General features: G+C 43.4%; 1 protein-coding gene across 1 annotated transcript in view; it reads left to right on the top strand.

Moving 5' to 3' along the window:
* Positions 1 to 17714, top strand: part of DGKK (diacylglycerol kinase kappa) — a 115737-nt gene extending 98023 nt beyond the window's left edge. Inside the window, exons 19-28 of the mRNA XM_001917410.4 lie at positions 2031 to 2127; positions 2402 to 2509; positions 3141 to 3254; positions 3602 to 3736; positions 4923 to 5083; positions 5671 to 5812; positions 6848 to 6934; positions 10530 to 10640; positions 12927 to 13044; positions 14175 to 17714. Coding sequence (XP_001917445.3) covers positions 2031 to 2127; positions 2402 to 2509; positions 3141 to 3254; positions 3602 to 3736; positions 4923 to 5083; positions 5671 to 5812; positions 6848 to 6934; positions 10530 to 10640; positions 12927 to 13044; positions 14175 to 14254 — 1153 coding nt within the window. The 3' untranslated portion in view covers positions 14255 to 17714. The remainder of the gene's footprint in view (positions 1 to 2030; positions 2128 to 2401; positions 2510 to 3140; positions 3255 to 3601; positions 3737 to 4922; positions 5084 to 5670; positions 5813 to 6847; positions 6935 to 10529; positions 10641 to 12926; positions 13045 to 14174) is intronic.
* The last annotated feature ends 4325 nt before the right edge of the window (positions 17715 to 22039 follow it).

Here is a 22039-nt window from a genome sequence, read left to right as displayed (position 1 = left end):
GTCTTGGTGATTATAGCCATTCTAATGGGTGTAAGATTGTATCTAAGTGTAGTTTTGATTTGCATTTCCCTGATGATTAGTGATGTTGAGCATCTTTTCATGTGACTATTGGTCACCTGTCTGTCTTCTTTGGAAAAATGTCTGTTCCTATCTTCTGCCCACTTTTTGATTGAGTTGTTTGTTTTTTTGTAGTTCATTTGTGTGAGCTCTTTATATATAATGGAGATTAACCCCTTATCGGATATATGATTTGCAAATATTTTCTTCCAGTTGGTGGGTTGTTTTCTCATTTTGATCTTGGTTTCCTTTGCCTTCCAGAAGCTCTTTAGTCTGATGAAGTCCCACTTATTTATTTTTTCTTTTGTTTCCCTTGTCTGAGTAGACATGGCATTAGAAAAGATCCTTTTAAGTCTGGTATTAAAGAGTGTACTGCCTATATTCTCTTCCAGAAGTTTTATGGTTTCAGGTCTTACCTTCAAGTCTTTGGTCCATTTTGAGTCTATGTGCGTGCATGGGGAAAGATAATGGTCTACTTTCATTCTTTTGCATGTGTCTGTCCAGTTTTCCCAGCACCATTTATTAAAGAGGCTTCCCCTACTCCAGTGTATGTTCTTGGCTCCTTTGTCAAAGGTTAGCTGTCCATCACAGCACCATTTTTTAAGCTATCCTTTCCCCCAATGAATTGTGTTGGAACCTTGTCAAAAATCAATTACCATAAATGTAAAGATCTTTTTCTAGACTTTCACTTCTGTCCCATTGATCTATGTATCTATCTTATGCAAGTTCCACATTGTCTTGATAACTGTAGCATTACAGTAGGTTTTGAAATTGGGAGATGAAAGTCTTCCGACTTTCTTCTTTTTCAGAATTGTTTTGGTTGTTCTACATATTTTGCATTTCCATATAACTAAACTATTTCTATAGATGAGGAAACTAAAGTGCCCAGAAAACTCATGGTTTCAAACAGGGTCCAAATAATTTTGTGCTAGCCTTTTTACACTTCAAAACTCATGCCCTGTGGCGACTCATTTCTATGGCTGTACTTTAAAAGCTCATAGTAAACTCTATTCAGCCTGTGATTGTAAGCCCCCTGCCTGTTTTTATCAGAGATCCTACAGTCAGCAGGACCTTGTCCTTCTCACTTCCACCTCAAGTCTCCTGATATCCTTGCCTGTCTCATATTCTCTCCAGTGGCTCCTCCTCTACAATCTACCAGGGAAGCTTACCTCTGTTCTATAGCACTGAATTAAGTGTTTGATATAGAGGTCTTGGAAAATCCCTCCACTTTGGCAGAAAAGTTATGCTTCAAAGAAATTGCAGTCTTGGGGCCGGCCCCGTCACCGAGTGGTTAAGTTCACGTGCTCCACTTCAGTGGCCCAGGGTTTCACCAGTTCGGATCCTGGGCATTGATATGACACCGCTCATCAGGCCGCACTTACACAGTGTCCCACATAGCACAACAAGAAGGACCTACAACTAAAATATACAACTATGTACTGGGGGGCTTTGGGGAGAAGAAGAAGAAGAAAACAAAAAAAGATTGGCAACAGATGTTTGCTCAGGTGCCAATCTTTAAAAAAAATAAGAAAGAAATTGCAGTCTGAGAGTCTTATGTTTCAAATGAAATTGATTCCAAGCATCTGAAATCTTGTGCTCCTGGAGTAGCACTTGCCAAGGTAGCTGGCGTGTACCAGTCAGTTGTGCTCACAGCTTTTTATAAGCATTGCTTTCTGAATATAGCCTCTCTCTTCCAAGTCTGAACCAATATAAGCAGTAAGGAAAAGTGGCAAAGCGATGGGACACTGAAGCTTCTAGGGGGCCCAGGAACCCATTTCAGCAGATGTTTGCATGGGGATACCAATTGCACTGGCTTAGCATCCTCTCTTGTGTCCAGTTACCATTCAACATAACTCCTCTCTATAAGAAGGCACTTGAGTAATAAGATGGTGTTCCTCTTGCTTTCCCTCATCCATTTATCTTTATATTATTCACCCTCTGACTACCTTTTTTTTACCTTTATTTCCCTGTAGTAGCCGCATCAAGAACAAGATGTGGTATGGCCTTCTGGGAAGCAAGGAACTTTTCCATCGCTCTTACAGGAAACTGGAAGAACGAGTGCGCCTGGAGGTTAGTGGAAAAGAGGGTAATCTTTCCTGAGCATGGAGAGATGAAGTCTCATGACTTTGGGAATCAACTTTCCCCTACATCCTTGGTTCTTCTCGAGCTTTAACTCTGATCCTCATTGAAAGCACATAGGAGGAAGGCATGAAGATAGATTTCTATTTTATGGATAAGAAAATGATAGCATGAAGAGAAGCCAGAGCCCTTCCCCCATCTCTGCAAATGTCCCTTCACACTGGTATCTGAAGAGCCAGCCAATGAGAACTACTCTTTTTTTCAGTGTGATGGAGAAGCCATCTCCTTGCCGAACCTGCAAGGCATTGTAGTGCTCAACATTACCAGCTACGCTGGAGGTGTCAACTTTTGGGGAAGCAGCACAGCAACCACAGTGAGTATGGAACAGGGGACAGGGAAAGAGAAAGGCTTGACCCCTCTAAGGTCTCTCAGAAAGGAGAGCTGGACTGGCTGGAGTAGGAAGTGGACAATGGGAGAAGAGGAGGTGGACTGGGAACCTTTATTAGCAGCAGCTATATGAACAGGTTTTTTAAGGCAATTACCATCCCAGATCATAAGAATCAACCAAAGACCTGAGGGATCAGATCAATTCTTAGGTATTGCCTGGACTTGGAAGTTTACACTCCTCAGGCCTGACAGATCCTTGAAAGGTTACCCAGGCCAGGCTTTTTTCTCCAAGGAGGTCTGTCAATAAAATCTCCTGGAAAATTGGCCATGGCCCCTTTTCTCTGAGCTCACCCAAGAAGGCCATGAGGCCAGTGGGACTGGCCTTGGGGATTTATGATGCTGGATTGGTCAGGGAGGGAACCAGCTAAGAGTTGTGATCTCAGTGCCCTTTTCCCAGATTGTCTTCCTGGCCTCATCTTTCCGCTTTTAATATGTAGTTTCTCCACTCTTCATGAGCTAAAAAATTCTCACCAGGAGCCTCCAAAGCATACTCGCTTGTGATGGACAAGGTGTGGCTTCTCAAGGGTGGGATATATGACACAGTTCTTTCTCCTCAGGAATATGAGGCTCCCGCAATAGATGATGGGAAGCTGGAGGTAGTGGCAATCTTTGGTTCCGTACAGATGGCAATGTCCCGTATCATCAACCTGCATCATCATCGCATTGCCCAGGTAGGCAAGGGCTGGGTGGGCACGAGAAAGAGGCTGAGCACTGTGGCTACAATCCAGGATGTGGGGTAGTCTCAGGAAGTAACTGGGCATAAGAGTGGCAGGGCAGAGGGGGGAGGCTATCTGGTGGGCAGCAAGGTGCTGGCTGAGGTTGGAGTAAGAAGCGGTAGGTACCAAAGGAGCAAAAAGCCCATAGGAAACAGGTGTTTACTCTCTGGGATAATCTCATTCACAGTCTGCCAGTCCTGCTTCAGATATACATTAAGGCCATGACTGAGAGATTATCAGATTGGTCTAGAGTAGTTGCCTCATTTTTCTCCCCCATTCTGCCTCCTCCTCTTCTCTGGCAGTGCCGTGAGGTGATGATAACCATTGATGGTGAAGAAGGTATCCCAGTGCAGGTGGATGGGGAGGCCTGGGTTCAGAGGCCAGGCCTTATCAAGATTAGATACAAGAATGTTGCCCAGATGCTGACAAGAGATCGGGTAAGAAGGGGAAGTCTCATCTTGGGCTCCTACATTGTCTCATCTACTGCTGTCACTTGAGTACTGAATACTTCCAGTCAAGCAGAATTCCTCAGAGGGAGGTGTGCATGCTACTTATATCAGAGTCACCTTGAATGCTTGTTAGAAATGCACATTCCTGGGTCCCACATCAGGCTCACTGAATCAGATTGGGGATGGGTAGTTCCTGGGAACTTGCATTTGTAAACAAGCTCCCTGAGACATTCTGATATATACTGACATTTGCAAACCATTGTCCAAGAGAGTGAGACAAAGAGCTCTCTCCTGTGGTTTTGAACAGAGTTGTCCTCCTCCCGCCACTGCACAGTGAGCTAAAGGCCTCAGGTGGTTATGGGTAAATCTGCTCCTTCAACAAGAGATTCTTCATTGAATATGGTCTTTAGGTTCCTCTAAGGTTCCTAAAATGCTGCATTCACAAATCTCATCCACTTCAGCTAAACCATTTAAAGCTAGAAAGGAGACATTATTGATCAAATGCTCAGTCTTGGAGACTTTCTTCCACTCTGACCTGTGGACAGTCCATAGAAACAGCAACAGAGAGGGGAGAGGGAGTCTAGTTTATAAACTGCCTACTTTATGCTGGGCACTTTACATATATTCTCTCAAGTAGGTCCTCCCAACAATCCTATGAGGTAGATACACTTATTCCCACTTTACAGGTGAGGAAAAGGAGGACCAGAGAGGTTAAATAATTTGCTCAAGGTCACATAACTAGTAAATGACAGAAGCATGATTCAAAATAAAACTAGATATGTCTGGCTCTAAAATCCATCACAACATATTGCCTAAATTTGGCAAAGAAAGGAGTATGAAAGGTGTCCATTCTCTTACTGATCATGATGCCCTCATATAGGAGCTTCTGGGAGGCAGACATCTGTCTGATTCAAGCACATTGTCCCAAGACTCAGCACAGTAACAACAACTAAAACTAAAACTAAAAGTGCCTAGTATGAAAGGGACATTGAATAAAATGATGGATAGATGTATAGGTGTGTAGATGGATGTATGGGGGGATGGATGGGGCCATCTTTCCCCTTTACTCACTATACCTGCAAATATCAGACTCATAGACAGATCTGTCACATGCCCTCTTAGCTACAACAATGCTGCAGCAATCATTGGAATCTGCCACTATTTTCACCTCCAGGACTTTGAGAACTCAATGAAAATGTGGGAGTACAAGCATACTGAAATTCAAGCTGCCTCTCAACCCCAGCTGGACTCCAAGGAATCTCAATATAGCCTCTCTGATGAGGAGTATGCCCAGATGCAGCACTTAGCTCAGCTTGCAGAAAATCTCATCAGCAGGTAAGTAGACTGGCCCAGATACAGGGCTGAGAATCCGAAGAAGAGATAGAGAGAAGCCGATTTGTGTCTATTGGCTACTGGGGAGCTCTGCCTCAGAAAGGAGTCTTGCCCAGAGCCCTAAAGATTAAAAGGGACCCTGGCAATCCAGGCCGGAAATAGTCTTTGTGCTCAGCAATAAGGCAGCTTGGATCTTTCCCATTAGGCCCAGAGATGAACTTTGATGTCCTCCTGCTGCCCGTGACCCAACAGGACTGAGAATGTTTATCCTTGCCCTTAAATATCAGGAGGGCCTTGGAGTTCCTGGAGTTAGCTGCCCTCCTCTATTCTGGCCTCCCACTCTCCCGAAGCACGCAGTATCTAATTCAGGTGAGACAAGGATGGACAAAGGTGAATACCTAGAGAAGAGCAGAAACATTTTCTGGCATAAGTGGCTACCTAGAGACAAGTATAAATAACAGGAGGGAGTAAAGAATCCAATTCAGGGACCCAGGGTTTTCATTTCTACCTTTACTCCAACCCTCACCAGCACCCTAGGCCAGAAGTCCTTCAGAACTCCAGACTCATCTATCGTCCTTGCTTTATTACAGACTTACTGACCTGAGCAAGGTCCACCAGCATGTGTCTGTCCTCATGGATTCTGTGAATGCCAGTGCCAACATCTTGAATGATATATTTCACAGCCAAGACAGTGGCAATGAGGCAGGTGCAGCTTCCTGCACTCCTATTGAGGTAAAGGGAGAAGGGGCAAATAAAGGAAAACAGTCAAATCAAATAGGAAAGGGGATAAAAGAGAAGGAAGGGGAGCCAGAGGCCGGGTGGAGAAACTGGGAAAATGACATGGCAGGAAACTAATGGATAGAGTGGAGGGGAAGGCAGGTATTCCTTGACTTGTTACAGGTCCAGAGTAGCTACGGGGGGAATCCCATAGCAGATTTCATCAGCCTGAGAGCTAGCTCTCTTCTCTGATAGCCATCTACCACACTGGCCTCGGGGGAAAAATAGCCAGTGAATGGAGAGAAACTTGGCCTAGGCCCTTCCTCATCCCAGGTGGATCCCTGTATAACCTGTTAAGGTGACACCTATTAATTGAAACCTGAGCTCCAAGCTGCCTTGGTTTCCCTCTTGAGAAAAAAGTCCAGATTAGGATACTTGATGTTAAATGTGCTGTCCCCTGACTTTACTCACTGCCACAAGCTTTCAGTGATGCTGTTATAAACTAACTTTAATACTAAGCAAACGATACAAAAGGGCCGCATACAGGGTCAGGGTCTCCTAGAATATGGGTTACTTATTTATTCTGGGCCAGATCTTAGTTGGAGGAGATCTGGAGCTCAAGGAGGCCTGGAGTTTCAAGAAGAAGATAATTGGGCCTAATGCCACCTACCATGGGAAAGGTGGTTTTAGCTTAGTGGCAGCAAGTAGCCTCAAATTTACTCTCTGGTTTGCATATTTCTTATTTCCCTATACCCATCCCTATACCCACAGCATTCAATCAATGAGGCCAAATGCCAAGTTGTGCTGTGCCACTTCATAGGACACACCAATACAACTGTACCAGTAGTTGACAGCTGGCATCAGTTCTGATTGGTTGATGCCCATGCTGTACGAGTCGTGCTATATTTTGAATATTACTTTTTCACCTACAGCCACATCCTACTAGCCTGCTCCTACCTTCCCATGGAGAAGCCAGCTGCATGCTTACTAACCAAAAACTCCTCTGTCTTTGTCTTTCCCTTCCTTTCTTTTCCTTTCGTCTCCTCTCAGACTCTAAACAGAAATGACGCAGTAGATGTTACATTTAGTCTTAAAGGGCTCTACGATGACACCAAAGCTTTCCTGGATGAAAACTTGGTGAGTGGAGGGGGTTGGAACAAGGGAGGGCAACGTATCCCATCTGAAGATGGTCATGATCTATGCTTGGTTCTAGGGCATTGGAAGACATGTAGGAGCATTTTGGCCAGGTGCTTACCTGCCAGTCCCCGCTGTGTCATCCTCACCCAGGGTTGTCATTAACTGTATTGCTTCATAGGTTATGCTAATCCATAGGGACTACCATATCCTTGAAGAAAAGTCTCTCCCTCTCCGTTGGCAAATGTCTCCTGGGTCCAGACCAGGCTAATCAAAAGTAGGATGTTCTCATCATACCTAATACAGCTTCAGAAGAAAAGGATGGGCTCTTTTGACTGCTTTGTATCTCCCAAGTTTCCACATACCTCTCTCACCATGTGGGAAGACAGTATGAAATAGTGAGAAAAGTTGGAGACCGCTACATTCAAATCCCAAATGTGCCACTTACTTGCTGTATTAGTTTCCTAAGGCTGCTGTAACAAAGTACTAAAGCCTGGATGACTTACAACAGAAATGTATTGTTTCACAATTCTGTAGGCCAGAAGCCTGAAACCCAGGTGTCAGCAGGGCCACGCTCCCTCTGACACCTGTAGAAGAATCCTTCCTTGACTCTCCCTCGCTTCTGGTGGCTTGCTGGCAATATTTGGTGTTCCTTGGCTTGTAGATGCACTACTCCAATCCTCCATCTTCGCGTGGTGTTCTGTCTGTGTCTCTCTGTCTTCACATGGCCATCTTCTTATAAGGACACCAGTCATACTAGATCAAGGGCCTGCCCTACTCCAGTATGACCTCAGTTTAATAACTAATTACATCTGCAATGACCCTATTTCCAAGTAAAGTCAGATTCTGAGGTGCTTGGGGTTAGGATTTCAATATATCTTTATTTTGGGAGGGAGGTACAATTGAATCCATAATACTAGCTGTGTGTAGTAACTTCACCTTGCTGAGTGTAGTTTCCCTATCTACAAAAGAGGAATTGTAATCTCTACCTCTCCAGGTTGTTGTGAGGATTAACAAACTATTGTATGTTAAGTGCCTAGCTGTGCCTGGCACACAGTGGCAACTCGATAGATGGTAGATTTTATTAGTGGTAGGGAAAATGGATGGAGGCTCAGTTTTTGAGCTACAAAAATAGTTGCATGTTCTTCATAATGCAAAGCCCATAGGCACACTTGGTGAGTGCTCTGATGAGTCAACTGACCATGACCACCCCACTCTTGGATTGGCTGCTAAGGCCCTGAGGCAGGTGTTAGTCTTGCCTCTCATCTAATTAAGTTTTATTTGAAGAGAGGCTTCTGAGTTGACATTGCGAGAACTGCATCTACTCCCCTTTTCCACTTGCACAGGCAGCAGAGTGGCTAAGGCAATCAGGCCAGGCTGTCCCAGCATCTGAGCCCCAAGCTAGAGTCTTTCAGCCTCAGACAACAGCAACAGAAGTACCTTCTATATATAGGCAGAGCTCAATGGCCTTGCTGGTTTGGGCAGCAGGAAATATAAGAGCTTGGCCTCTCATTGCCACTCAAGATTTCTTGAGGCTCATGGCCTGAATATTGATTCATACCAGCCAACAACCCAAATTGAGTACACACCACACAATATAGGACATGATAAGGAACCCCACACACATGCACATGTCCAAATGAGGCCGGGGGCAGACAGCAGCTAACTAATAATGACCATGTATCTCCAGAAAGGCTATGTCACGGAGGTGGCATGGAGATAAGTTTTCTTTCATTTGGGTGTTGTTATTCCTCCTCTTGAAGGAGGGGGACAGTAAGAAGTTTACTGTTGGCAGAGGGATGTAGACTTATGATGAAGGAAATCCCACCCAGTAACTTCCGCTTTCCTTATTTGGCAATCTCATTGCCAAATAAATATGCTGGGACAGTGATATGTTGGGACAGAAACCAAGAAATGAGCAACAAAATCCTCTGAGTCGATTTGCACATTTACCTCAGATAAGAGTCCTGGACAATGTCTTTACTGGAGCCAGGACAAGAGAATAGAGCATGAGACTCAGGCCCACCAACCTACTATTTTTCAGAGCCTGAGTCTCCAGATGCCAAATAGGAAGTCATTAGGAATCCATTTTATTCCTCTCCTTTTATGATTAGGAATCATTTTCCAGGGCACCAATTTGCTCTTTCTTCTCTGTGGCTTTGGGTTTGACTACCAAACCCCTTTTGAGCATTGCTGGCAAGTATGCCCCTAAGGACTTCCTGCTCTTCCTTTCTTACCTTGAAGTGATGGTCATTTCTACCTGACACCCGCTCTCCCCCATCCCATCGCCATGTGCACACAAATGTCCTGTGCATCTGGGCTACTCTGTACTGTCCTAAATCATTAGTTGTAAAACAAAAGTAAGAGATTATTCGTCAGCACTGACTTATTTCTCTCTCATATCCAAACCCGACTGGACATAACTTCTAACCTCATCCACCTGCCACCCGTTTGTGACAGTTGGCAAGGCTTCATTTATGGCTGGAGTACCAAGTGGCCCATGCACAGCAAGAAGCCATATAAGTGCCAGATTGAAAGTAGAATGCATGCCATGGAGGAGAAGTGAGGCCAAGTTAGGTGGGCCAAGTTAGGGCTCAAGATATCAGCATGCATCTATTTTCCCAGCTCAGTGTTTACTGGAACATGAACTATCTCACCTATGTTGTTGGTCTAGGACTTGGTTTGTCTGAGTTGGAGATGGTGCCAGAAGAATCTATTTTAAGTCTCCCATGGACTACAGATAGTTCATCCTGTGGGTGCTGGGAGTTACTAGGGAATGCTTAAGCTATGTTTCCTGAACCTGTGAGACAAGTCATCTGGAACTCATTTCTTAATGAGTGAATAACTAGGGGCTAATGCACAGCCTGGGGAGGCAACCCCTCTTTGCCAGGAAGGGAAATTTTGAGCCAATCTCTCTCTAGCCCTCTCCCTGCTTCACAAAGCAGCCTTTGAATTATGCTAACTGTGTAGTAAAGATCTCCCCAGCATCTGGCCACCTCACATATCCTTTCTGCGACAATGTGGTTTAGAGGCTAGCTATAGAATTAAACATATGAGTTCTGTCTAGCCATGTGATCTTGAGCACTAAATTTCTTTAAGTCCGTTTTCTCACCTATAAAATGAGAACAACAGTACCTTGTAAGGTACTGAAAACTTATTGGGAAGATGGGATGAAATCATTTACGCACAGTGCCTAGCATAAAGTATGTGCTCGAAAATTGGTAGCTGTTATTTAGGGGGTCACTTAGATGCCGGCAGGGACTTGAGGGTCAAGGGTAGGACCCTTGTCCTGGACCCTAAGCTGTAGGGGTATAACTCAGTGTTAGTTGACACTGGTCAAAGGGCCTTTCTGCTTGCCAAACTATGAGCACACCCAGCCCCAAGGAAAGCCTCACCATCTGGTTGTTTCCTGGGTCTGCCTGTTGGAAAGAAAAGAGCTGGCTACACTTTCCTATGACCCCAAGGTCAAAGGAGATGCAAATTGGCCCCCTGTGATCTCATGGCCTCTAGCAGGGACTGGGATTAGGGGAGAAGGCAAGAATCTATGAAGGCAGGGTGCTAGGTGTTGGACACTCACTCTTTTTCCTGTCTTCACCAGCTGAGAAATGCTGAGGATGAGGCCACACTACAAACCGCCCTGGATGCCATGAATAAGGAGTTTGAAAAGCTATCCAAGATTGACTGGATGAATTCAATCCTTGTTCCAGAGGTATGTGACCTGGGGATTGAAAAATAAAGGGGAAGAGGGATTCTTCCTTGGTGCTTTACCTTCCAGTGTGGGCCAGGACATAGTGACTGATGTAACAGAGGGAGTCCAGTAGTGGCTTTCAGCTTGAGCTTGATGGAGACTTCTCTTCCCATGTCCTCATCATAAGTAGACAGGACAAGGAAGAAAGCACACTGAAAAATTAGATGGCCATGGGAAAGTAACCAGAAAGAAGAACACTCCGTGGCAGGAGATGATTGGGAAAGAATGAGCAAGATTGTTTTTTTTTTTTGTGCTGTTCTCCTGGCCACAATTCCCCTTCCCTTCTCAGTATCTGCTGCCAGGACTGAATTTCATTTGGTAACTACCATTATGGCCATACCAGTTGTTTACAGCCAACATCTGTTCTTAATGGTTGGTGCCCAGACCATACTGGTGGTTAAATCTTCCAAATATCACCTCTCCCTGCTGCTTCCCGCCCCTCCCACCCCCCTGGGAGGATATCAGGCTCTCTCGGTGCCTTCCCCTAGCAGGTGTGTGGCTTAAAAGAAAATCAAGCATGGCAGCAGTGGCTCCAATGCAGCTGTAGGGACGCTGTCATTTGTGGACAACTCTCAGTGCTTTCCTGTGATCAAAACATAATCTCATTTCATAAATCGAATGACCCAAAGATGTCCACCTGTCACTAGGTAAATTATTCCCCTATGGTCTGACAGCGTTTTTCTTTATCTCTCTCCACCATGGAACTTCTCATTCCAACCTGTAGGAATCTCTGGTTCCCTTACTCATTATACCTGTTTTCTGGCTCCATACACCACTTATATGCACGTGAGTAAGCCTTACAGGCATGTTTGGACTAGTGCACCAATCAGGCTACCATTTAAGAAAAACAGCTGTATACAAATTCAGGTCTTAAAGGATTTAATAACTTTCTCATATACCTTTGCTGATCTTGATCAGTAGCCCTCTGGGGAAGGAAAACATGCTGTTATGCAGAAAAGGAAGCAAACTCTTGTAGTACCCCCTTTCTATTATTACTCAGTTCAGCTATATCTCATCAAGCTCCTGAGCTACGTGAATGGGCTGGATATTGAGAGAAATGAGACAAACAGTCCATGCCCTGAGGTCTCAATATATGAGTCTGCCTGACCTAGGGCATAATCTCTTTTCTGGGCTTCAGTATATCCATAAAGATGAAGGAGTGAGGCTCTAAAGAAGCAGAGTGGATTCAAAGAAAGCCAGGAAGATGTTGCTCATTCACTTGACACCAAACTTGCTCATCTTAAGGCCACAGAAGATTCAGATCCACTTTGGTGGGGAAAAGCAGTTTGGAAATCAATTGTTCATTGGACTTTCCAAGGCTTAGGCTGAGCAAGAAGGTCCTGTGCCCTTCCTTTAGGTTTCTTCTGAAAGGCGATTCTGAAGGCCAGTGTACGTAGCATAGAGGAGAGAGGGTAAGTGGGAGTCAGAGCAGGAAGAGGAGGAGGACAGGTTTACACCCTTCTTCTAATGGAAGAGATCGGAGGTATAAATCATCTTGAAGAGAAGAAAAGCCCAAAGTTTCTTGGAATGTGTTTGGCTGGGTTTTCTGGCAATGAAGTTAATCTTGGAATTATGTTTTACTGAGACCAGTAGTAAAACAAGACACTTTAGAATGAGCGAGAGGACTGGGAGGCTCAGCTGGAATTAAAGAGCCTGCATGATTTGTATAGCAGAGAACCCACCCACATCCATAATCAACAGCAATGTGTAGAGAAGCCTCTTTGCATTTCAGATAGGGAAACAGGTGGCCTGGAAGGCAGGTTCTTCCCTATTTGAAGGTATTTGGCCAAGGGAGTGAGTTGGGGCTCACCAAACCGTATGTCTAAAGGCAGGGGTGCTTTTTTCTAACTCATGCAGAGGTGCTATATGGGCTAGCAGTGACCCTAGCAATCTCACCCTAATCCCTAGCCACATGACCTCAGGTGACATAATTGAACTCTCTGAACCTCGGCTTCCTCATTTCTAAAGTAGAGATGATAATAGCCACCTTCCAAGGTTGTCTTGGGGCTTATATGCGAGCATTTATTAAAGCATCTAGCAACGCACCTAGCACAGATCTTGAGAAAGATTAGTTACCGTTCTAGGTCACAGGGCTAGTGATTAGGGGTGTCTCCCACAGCTGGATAGATAGCAGATCTGCCTGCTTTCTGCAGTCATCCTTGTTCACCATCTTGCCAGGCCTCTAGGAATTATTTCTGAATGTTAGGCAACTAACATTGTGACCTTCCTCTTGCTGTGGTTTTCCAGGATAAGTCTTCAGACACTGACAGTAGAAAATTGAAAGTTAAGTTCCCCAAATTGGGGAAGAAGAAGCTAGAAAAGGAAGACAAGCCTAAATCAGGCCAAAGAGTTCGGAGTTTTATTGGTAAGTCACCCCCACAGGGATAGGGGTCATGAAGATTTCCCCAGCAGCCTGGGTACCTCCTAGAGACCTAAAGCTCCCGTTAGAAATGTTCCCAGGTATGGTGGCGATGGAGGGAGGAGGAGGCAAGCTGGGAGCTAACCTTAAGCAATGCCAAGCAGTCTCTAGGACAGAGTGTGAGTTAGAAAGTGACATGGACGTTGGTATGGGGAGAACCTGAGAAGGAACCTTGCTGTGTGGTCTCTGATATAGACAGCTGAAGAGAAAAATGAGAACAGGCAGTTACTTTTTTTCTGCCTGACCCACTCTTGTCCTTAGTTGATAAGGTATAAGAAAATAGTGATCCTTAGATCTCTCTCCCAGTCAAATTCAACTACAAGCTTTTGGCCCTGCTCCAGAAAGCAGTATTATTTGAGATGGGTTGGGGGTGTCAGTGCTGAGCACCTACAGGCTCAGAAACAGGTTACGTGACTTATCTAAACACGTTTATTCCCTATCTGTTATAGTAAGTCCCTGGAAATGCAAAATTTCTATGTTTCATTATTTGACTTTTGGTTCCATCCCTTCTTCAGAATTGGACTTAAGCATTACTGATATGTCAGTGGGGCTCAAAAGGTTCTCCTAGAGTTGTCAGTTATGCCAATTCTGATGTCAATGGGCTCTCCTAAATTTTGGGCCTAGACAACCTGGAAACTTGAGAGATATAGCAATAGTGGACATGGGGGAAAAGGGATGGAGGGTGGTGGTTTGTTTTGTTTTTGATGAAGTGAGAGTTTGCACAGATGCCAAAAGAGAATCTCCTGGACCAAGCTGTGTTTCCTCAAGTTTGCTTCAACTGGTTTGATTCCCTAAGATTCTGCCAGGTGGGAGACCATGGTGTTTGAGACATTTTCTGAAGATTCTAAAGGGATCAATAGCAGTTCCATGGATTATCAGGTTCTGAGAACTCATCTCATTTGTGTTTGGCTCACATAGTGACAGCTAGTTTTCTCGGATGGTTCAGAAATGGTTGGTACAATAGGAACAAACCAGTCTGTCCTCTAACGGACTGTTTGCTCTCTTTACGGTCAATACATTTGGGCATCTGGCAATGTGCTGACCTCATTATTTCTATACTTGTTTTCTCTCTGAAGGAAATTTGTGGCATCGCAGAAATCGTGAAGATGAAGCAAAAGATGATGAACCTCCAATGTCATCAAGATCTCAACTGTAGCCCTTGAAAGCTGGAAGGAGAACTCAAAATGTTTAGAAACTCTTGAAACCTCAATACAGGCTAGACTACATTATTTCAGAAAAAAATGAGCACCACCAAGAAAGATCCTCCAATTCTTTACACTAATGCATTTTTCCTGGACTCAATCAGGTCTCCTTAGAAGTTTACATTTTCTCATTGGCCAAAGATTCTTGTTTCGAGTTGTCTTGTTCAGTTCTTCTTCTCTTTGTGCATTTTGAGCAACCACAGTATTTAATTGGGATAAGCTCTTTATGAATGGCCTGGGATCTACAAAGGATTCAAGGAAGTTCACCTCTTTAGGGAGTTTGTGAATGGTTTTCTCTGATGGGCAGAGAAACTGTTGATGCTTGGGAATGAATGAAAGAAAGAAATACTCTCAGGGAGATGAGAAGAGGGTCAGGGCAGCCAAGCTTGGTTGTGTTTCTCCCCTAATCCCTGCCAGTTGCAACTTGCAACTTCAGGAGGTCTCTCCTAGTTGGCTTATTAAGATGAGAACTAGGTCTTGGGGGCTTATCCACTTATCTGTTACAATCATCACCATGTGAAATTTTTTCTTGTACACGGGATGACCGCTCTCTCTGCAAACCCTTTGTTTTCCCATGTGTGCATGTATGTCTTTGCATATGTCCGGGTGGTGCTCTGGTGGCTGGGTGGGCCCATTGGTTGGAACTCACTCCTATGGCAACCATATAGGCTCCTACTGCCTTGATCCTAGCCTGCATGCCTCCATGGAGTGTTTGCCTGAATTCTTGCTGGATTTTTTAACTAAATGTTTTGCCGCTGTGCTGCAGTATAGATTATGTATAGAGACATAAAGATGTATATATAAATATATATATTTTTTAAGAACTGAAAATACAACTCGACATCTAAGTGACCCTATAATTTATTGTGCTAACCAAGGAATCCCTCCCCACCCTTATCCCATCCCCCACCCCCATTACCCTACACATACAAACATATGCCTCTACCAACTGCCCTAGTTCTTGGTGGAGCTTCTAATCTTTTGGTGCATTTTCAGTGTCTTAGAAGTGGTTGGGATCCACCTATAGCCCAGCTGATTCTGACGCCCCCTTAAAATTCTGAGCCAGGCCATGGAAAGGGGAACAAAAACACCAATGCCCTAGAGAAAGGGGCTAAGCTGGCATGCTGCCCTTTTTTCTCTATTTGTCCTGGACTCTACATCAGCAACTGCCCCAGCCTGTGCTGTCCCCTTCCCCAATAAAAAGACTATATGGAGCAATCAGGCCTTGAACTCTGTGACTTAGATGCAAGTCACAGCCCAGGCCCTTCCCCACAAGCCCCATCTTGGCCTGCATCTTCTGGACAAGCGGTTGGGTCAGTCCCCAAATCACCTTTGAATTTCCCATCTTGCTCCTTTCCTTTGAGTACAGAGGGACATTGAAAGTGACCAGAAAGAACATGGGCCTGGGAAAATGGAGGCTAAAAGCCTCTGTTTTTCCCCTGGTTCTTCTTCCAAATTTCTCATGAAAACAAACTAGGCCAAAATTGCTCCAAATCCCAATTAGCATTTTTTTAGAATGCCTGCTCCCAGTCAGGGAAATCTAATCAAACTCCAATGTCCAGACAGGTTCTCTCTGGTCTGCCTTGTATCCCCACCGCTTACCCCCAACTCGTTCCTTTGGGTAAGTGTCCCTTCCCACTTATTAACAGAAAGCCAGAAAACTGGCCTCTCCCTACTTCTCAGGCAAACTCAGCGTGCTCAGTTACCTGACTCAGTCCAATGGCTGGTCCATCGAGGTGCACAATCCAGACTTCAATCACTGGTTCTCAACTCTGGAACTCCACCAGCCTAGCCCACTTAAACCAGCCACCTGTGTTCCACCTCTGCAGGGGTGAGGAGAAAAATACTAACAAGGGGATAGTCCCCAAACGTCTGGTTGTTATGCCAAACAAACAAAGAAGTCCTAGCTCTACAACTAGGGAAGAAAGTTAATGGAAAAAGATGAGAGAAAACATTTACAATTTAATTAAGCATCAGCATATGCTAACTTTTTCTACGTATCTAAGTGGGGAGTGTGCTGTTGCTATGTACTTTGGCTTTCTTTGCATCACTCTTTCTTCCCAGGAGGAGGTATTAGATCAAATCAGCAAGGTCATCATGGCAGCCCGACTTGGCTCTTCTGCGGCTGCACGCACACTCACAGAGTTGGGAACCAAGTTGCATTTTCCTCAGTAGAACATTTTCCAAAATGGAAAATTTCTAAATGAGCAAATTTAAGGAAACAGAAGGAAGTCCTGGGAGAGGGTAGGTAGCCTCATCTTGGCAGTGCCTAAGCAGGGCTGTGTCTTGTAATTATTTTTATCACCAATGATAGTAAACTGTAGTAGGACTCCATCTTTTGTGCTTTCTTTGCTGACTTGCTATACATCTTTGTACATTGTAATGCTACTGTTGCTCTGTTGTACCATCTGTATTCCCTTTCACCCACCCTGTCGTCCCACCCTGAGTCAGAATGATATTGAATGAAACCACTAGGATTGGGGCTGGAGTCAACTTATGGAATTGATAAGTAATAAGGCCCAGGAGCAGGTGTGGTTTGCTAAGTCACTTGGTCACCTCCTAAATTGCTTATGTACCAGTTGCTTCCCAAAAAGAAAGACAGCTTGCTTAGCACCTGTTCTTGCATGTACTAGCTTGGAAATAAAGCAAGATGTGGGGAATCTCTTTCTCAAAGGAGTTGGCTTAGCCTCTAGAAGCATAAGCTCCTTTCAGGACATCATTGTTAAGTACTTGCAGTAATACCAGTGCTCAGGTGATGGGACCAGACACCAAATATCCATTTCAATTATGTTCAGAGATGCCATTAAGAGCCAAAGTTCTGGGGTTTGGTTGCATCTTTGGTAGCACTTTCTGAGGAATTGACTAGGTGGGCAATTCCTGGCCAGAAGAACAGTGGGGAAGGAGAACACCAGTGGACTTGGACTGCCACCAACTGCTTCTGGTGTTAATACAGGTCAGCAGTTATCAGTCCCCTCTCCAAAAAAGACCTGTGCTGTGTCCAAAAGGGCAGGGGAAGAATATGGAAAAGATTTTCAACTTAATAAATTAGGTTAAATGTTGATCAGAAGAAACAGTTGGGGTCAACATCATCCTCCCTCAGGACACAAGCAGAAGAATTTTAGTTTCATAAAAGAAACTAATACCAAAGCAACCAAACCCCTTAGCACCATTCCATCCTGTAAAGAACCTCAATTGGCTATATGGTTTGTGGAATTGCATTTGTCTATTTGCTAATCCGTAATCCATGTTGTTTTCTGTTCTGTGTTTCTTTTGTTTCCTCAGAGGCCCCTGCAAATAAGCGGCAGGGCCAGGGGCTGGTTGGGGGAGGAAGCTGGGGCAGTTATGGGGTAATAGAAAAAAGCCGAAAGAAAAGGTCCACAAAGTGTGCCTATTCCTCCTCCCCCCCAAAATGGAACACCGGTCCTCAAAGTTAATAAAGTTTTGCTTCTTAAAATATTTTAATAAATAGATAAATGTAATCAACACCAATGTCTCATCATTTACCTCGGCATGGAGGGAGTTGAATGGTGGTGGAAATAAGGGGTGGGCTTGGGTGGTCATCCAAGCTCTAAACAAGCCACATGCATGTAGGGATGGCAGGCGAGGGAGGACAGCAGCAGCACAAGCCAAGACTCTTCATCAGGGTGATTATAACACTAAAAGGGCTGCCACAAAAAGCTCTAAAACTTACCTGCAACTCAGGACAATCCTTTTGGGAAATACCTGCCATTGCACTTGTTCTAGAAGCCAATTCTCTGCAGGATTCAGATTCAACAAAATGAATTAGTTACTAGGGAGGTGAAGTGAGGTAGAAGAGTACAGCCCAGACTGCCAAATAGGTGCATAGGTGCCGGCCCTGCAGCCGAGTGGTTAACTTCGCACGCTCCACTCCAGCGGCCCAGGGTTTTGCTGGTTCAAATCCTGGGCACAGACATGGCATCACTCATCAAGCCATGCTGAGGCAGCATCCCACATAGCACAACCAGAAGGACCTACAACTAGAATATACAACTATGAACTGGGGGGTTTTGGGGAGAAGAAGAAGAAGAAGGGAAAGAAAAAGAAGATTGGCAACAGCTGTTAGCTCGGGTGCCAATCTTAAAAAAAAAAATAGATGCATAAATGCAAAAGGCACCTTGAGAAACTTTTGACAATATAAACTGCTCCCCTAACACATCACATACTCCTCCTCCCTCCAGAAGGTTTTGAGATGGGAAGGAGTATTCTGTTCAGAGACAAAATTGGTGATGCCTGGGATCAAAAATGGTTCAATTTCTGGGCCAGCCTCGTGGCCGAGTGGTTAAGTTCGCGTGCTCTGCTTCGGCAGCCCAGGGTTTCACCGGTTCGAATCCTGGGTGCGGACATGGCACCGCTCATCAGTCCACACATGCCACACCTAGAAGGACCCACAACTAAAAATACACAACTATGTACCGGGGAGCTTTGGGGAGAAAAAGGAAAAAATAAAATCTTTAAAAAAAAAAAAGGTTCAATTTCTGCCCTAACAGTGACTGGGAGAGGCAGTTATCAGTCACATTTAATAGGTGGGCAAATGAGACTGTACTAGATCAGGATTCCAAAAAATGCAACACCAAAGTGAGAACTCAGATCTTCTGTATCCTTGCCTTTCAAATACTAAAAACTGTCTCTTACTTAGAGACAAAACAGTTGTGACCTTCAGAACCACATTTCAGCCTACGCCCATAAAAACTACATTCTTAGGCTTTATGAGGGAAGCAGACTTGCTGTTGAGGAGCTGCCACCGGGGTGGGCCCTCTAATTCATGTTAGGAAGTTTACACTCCATCCTGTAAGCGAATGAAGGACCATCAGAATTGAATGTGTCTGTTTTTTAAATTATCATAAAATAAAATCTTTTTTTTTCTTTTGATGTATAATTCAGTGAAGGTAGACATTCGTGTAACCACCGCCACTTCAGGACCCAGAACATAAATCTTTCTATCATTCCTTTCTAGCCACACCTTAACTCTACCTCTAACCACAGATCTATTTTCCATCCCTTCAGTTTAGTCCTTTCAAGAATGCCATAGAATATGTAACCTTTTGAGACCAGCTTCTTTAACTCAGCATGCCTTTCGGATTCTTTCAAGTTGTCATGTGAATCGATACTGTTTCTTTGTATTGCTGAACAGGATTCCATTGCATGACTCTACCAGTTTGTTTATCCATTTACCCATTGAAGGATCTTTAGGTTTCCAGTTTTGGGCAACCATGAATAGAGCTGTTATAAACATTCATTTACAGGTTATTGTATTCACTACTCTGGGACAAATACCCAGAAGTGGGATTGCTGGGCTATATGGTAAATGCAGGTTTAACTTGATAAGAAACTTCCAAACTATCTTCCAGAGTAGCTGTGCCATTTTACATCCCAAACAGCAAAGTTTCAGAGTTCCACTTGCTCCACATCCTTAATAGCTCTTGAAATTCAGTAATTTTTATTTTAGCCATTCTAACAGGTGTTTAGTGGCATCTCATCATAGCATTTCCATAACAGCTAATGATGTTGAACATCTTTTTTTTTTTTTTTTGGAGGAAGATTAGCCCTGAGCTAACTGCTGCCAATCCTCCTCCTTTTGCTAAGGAATGTTGGCCCTGAGCCAACATCCATGCCCATCTTCCTCTACTTTATATGTGGGACGCCCACCGCAGCATGGCGTGCCAAGTGGTGCCATGTCCACACCCGGGATCCGAACCGGCGAACCCCGGGCCACTGAAGCAGAACACGCGCACTTAACTGCTGTGCCACCAGGCTGACCCCTTAACATCTTTTTATGTGCTTATTTGTCATACTTAAATCCTCTTTGGTGAAGTTTTTGTAATTGTGTTTTTCATTTACTCACTAGTTGAGTGTTCAGAATTCTTTACATATCTCAGATCCAAGTTCTTTGTCAGATATATGATTTACAAATATCTTCTCCCAGTCCATAGTTTGTCTTCTCATTCTCTCAATTTCTTTCAGAGGAAAAGTTTTACATTTTTATAAAAACAATTCATCATTTTTTTTCTTCTATGGAGGGTGCTTTTCATGTCACATCTAAGAATTCTTCCTCTAACTTAGTGGTTCTCAACCAGGGTGACTTTGCCATCCAGGGACATTGGGCAATGTCTGGACACATTTTGGTTGTCACAACTTGGAGGAGCAGTGCTTACTGGGATCTAATGGGTAAAGGCCAGGGATGCTGCTAAATATCCTACAATGCACTTCCCACAATAAAGAATTATCTGGCCCAAAATGTCAATAGTGCTGCTGCTCAGAAACCCTAATTTAACCTCAGGTCACAAAGATTTTCTTTTATGTTGACCTCTAAAGATTTTACAGTTTTATGTTTTAATTTTAGATCGATGACTCATTTTGAGTTAATTTTTGTATAACGAATGAGGTTTAGATGAAGGTTCATTCTTTAGCATAAGGATGTCCAAATGTTCAATAGACCATATACTAAAAAGACCGCTTTTATCACTGAATTGCTTTTGCACCTTTCTCAAAGATCAAACAGCCCTAAATGTGTAGGTCTATTTCTGAACTCTCTATTCTATTACATTGTTCTCTTTCTCTTTCCCAATACCAAACCATATTTATTACTGTAGCTTTATAGTTAGTTTTCAAATGGGGTGGTGTGATTCCTCTAACTTTATTCTTTTTCAAAATCGTCTTAGCTAGTCTAGTTCACTTGCCCATGTAAATTTTAGAATCAGTCTACCTATATTTACCAAAAAATCCTGCTTGGATTTTGATTGATATTGAGTTATATCTACAGATCAATTTGAGAAGTGACATCTTTACTCAATTGACACTTCCATTCCATGAATACAGTGTCTTTCAATTTACGATTTCTTTTATTAGAGTTTTGTAGTTTCCACCACACAGATTTTGTCAATGTTTTATTAGATTTACGTCTAAGCATTTCATTTTGGGGAGTTATTATAAATAGTATTTTAAAGTTTTAATTTTCTTCTACATTGCTACTATATAGAAATATGATTGATTTTTGTGTGTTGACCTTGTGTTCTGTGACCTTGCTAAATAAGCACATTAGTTCTAGGAGCTTTTTGTAGATTCTTTGAGATTTTCTACACATATAATCATATCATCTGCAAAAAAAGTCAGTTTTATTTCTTTCTTTCCAATCTGTACTCTTTTTATTTCTTTTTCTTGTCTCATTGCACTGGATAAAACTTCTGGTAAAACATTGAACAGAACTGGTGAGAATGGACATCTTTGCCTTTCTCTTAATCTTAGGGGAAAAGTATTCAGTCTTTCACCATTATATATGACGTTACTACGTAGATTTTTGGAGACAACCTTCATCAGGTTGAGGAAGTTTCCATCTATTCTTAGTTTGTTGATCATTTTTATCATGGCTGAATGTTGAATTTTGTCAAATGCTTTTTTTTGTGTCAATTGATACATGATTTTTCTTCTTTGAACTGTTAATATGGTTGATTACATTGATTGATTTTCAAATACAGAACCAGCCTAGCATTCCCAGGACAAACCTCATTTGTTTGTGGTATGTTATTTCTGGATTGGATTTGCAAAAGATCTTTGAACCTATGTTTATGAGGGATATTGCACTGCAATTTTCTTTTTTCATACTGTCTTTGTCTGATTTTGGTATGAGGGTAAAGCTAGCCTCATAAAATAAGTTGAAAAGTGTTTTCTATTTTCTAGAAGAGATTGTGTAGAATTGGTGTTAATTCTTCCTTAAATGTTTG

Source organism: Equus caballus, chromosome X (assembly GCF_041296265.1).
Source record: "Equus caballus isolate H_3958 breed thoroughbred chromosome X, TB-T2T, whole genome shotgun sequence".
In the NCBI taxonomy this organism is placed as follows: domain Eukaryota; kingdom Metazoa; phylum Chordata; class Mammalia; order Perissodactyla; family Equidae; genus Equus; species Equus caballus.
The sequence above is the reverse complement of the archived record's forward strand: the minus strand, read 5'-3'. Positions and strand labels throughout refer to the sequence as shown.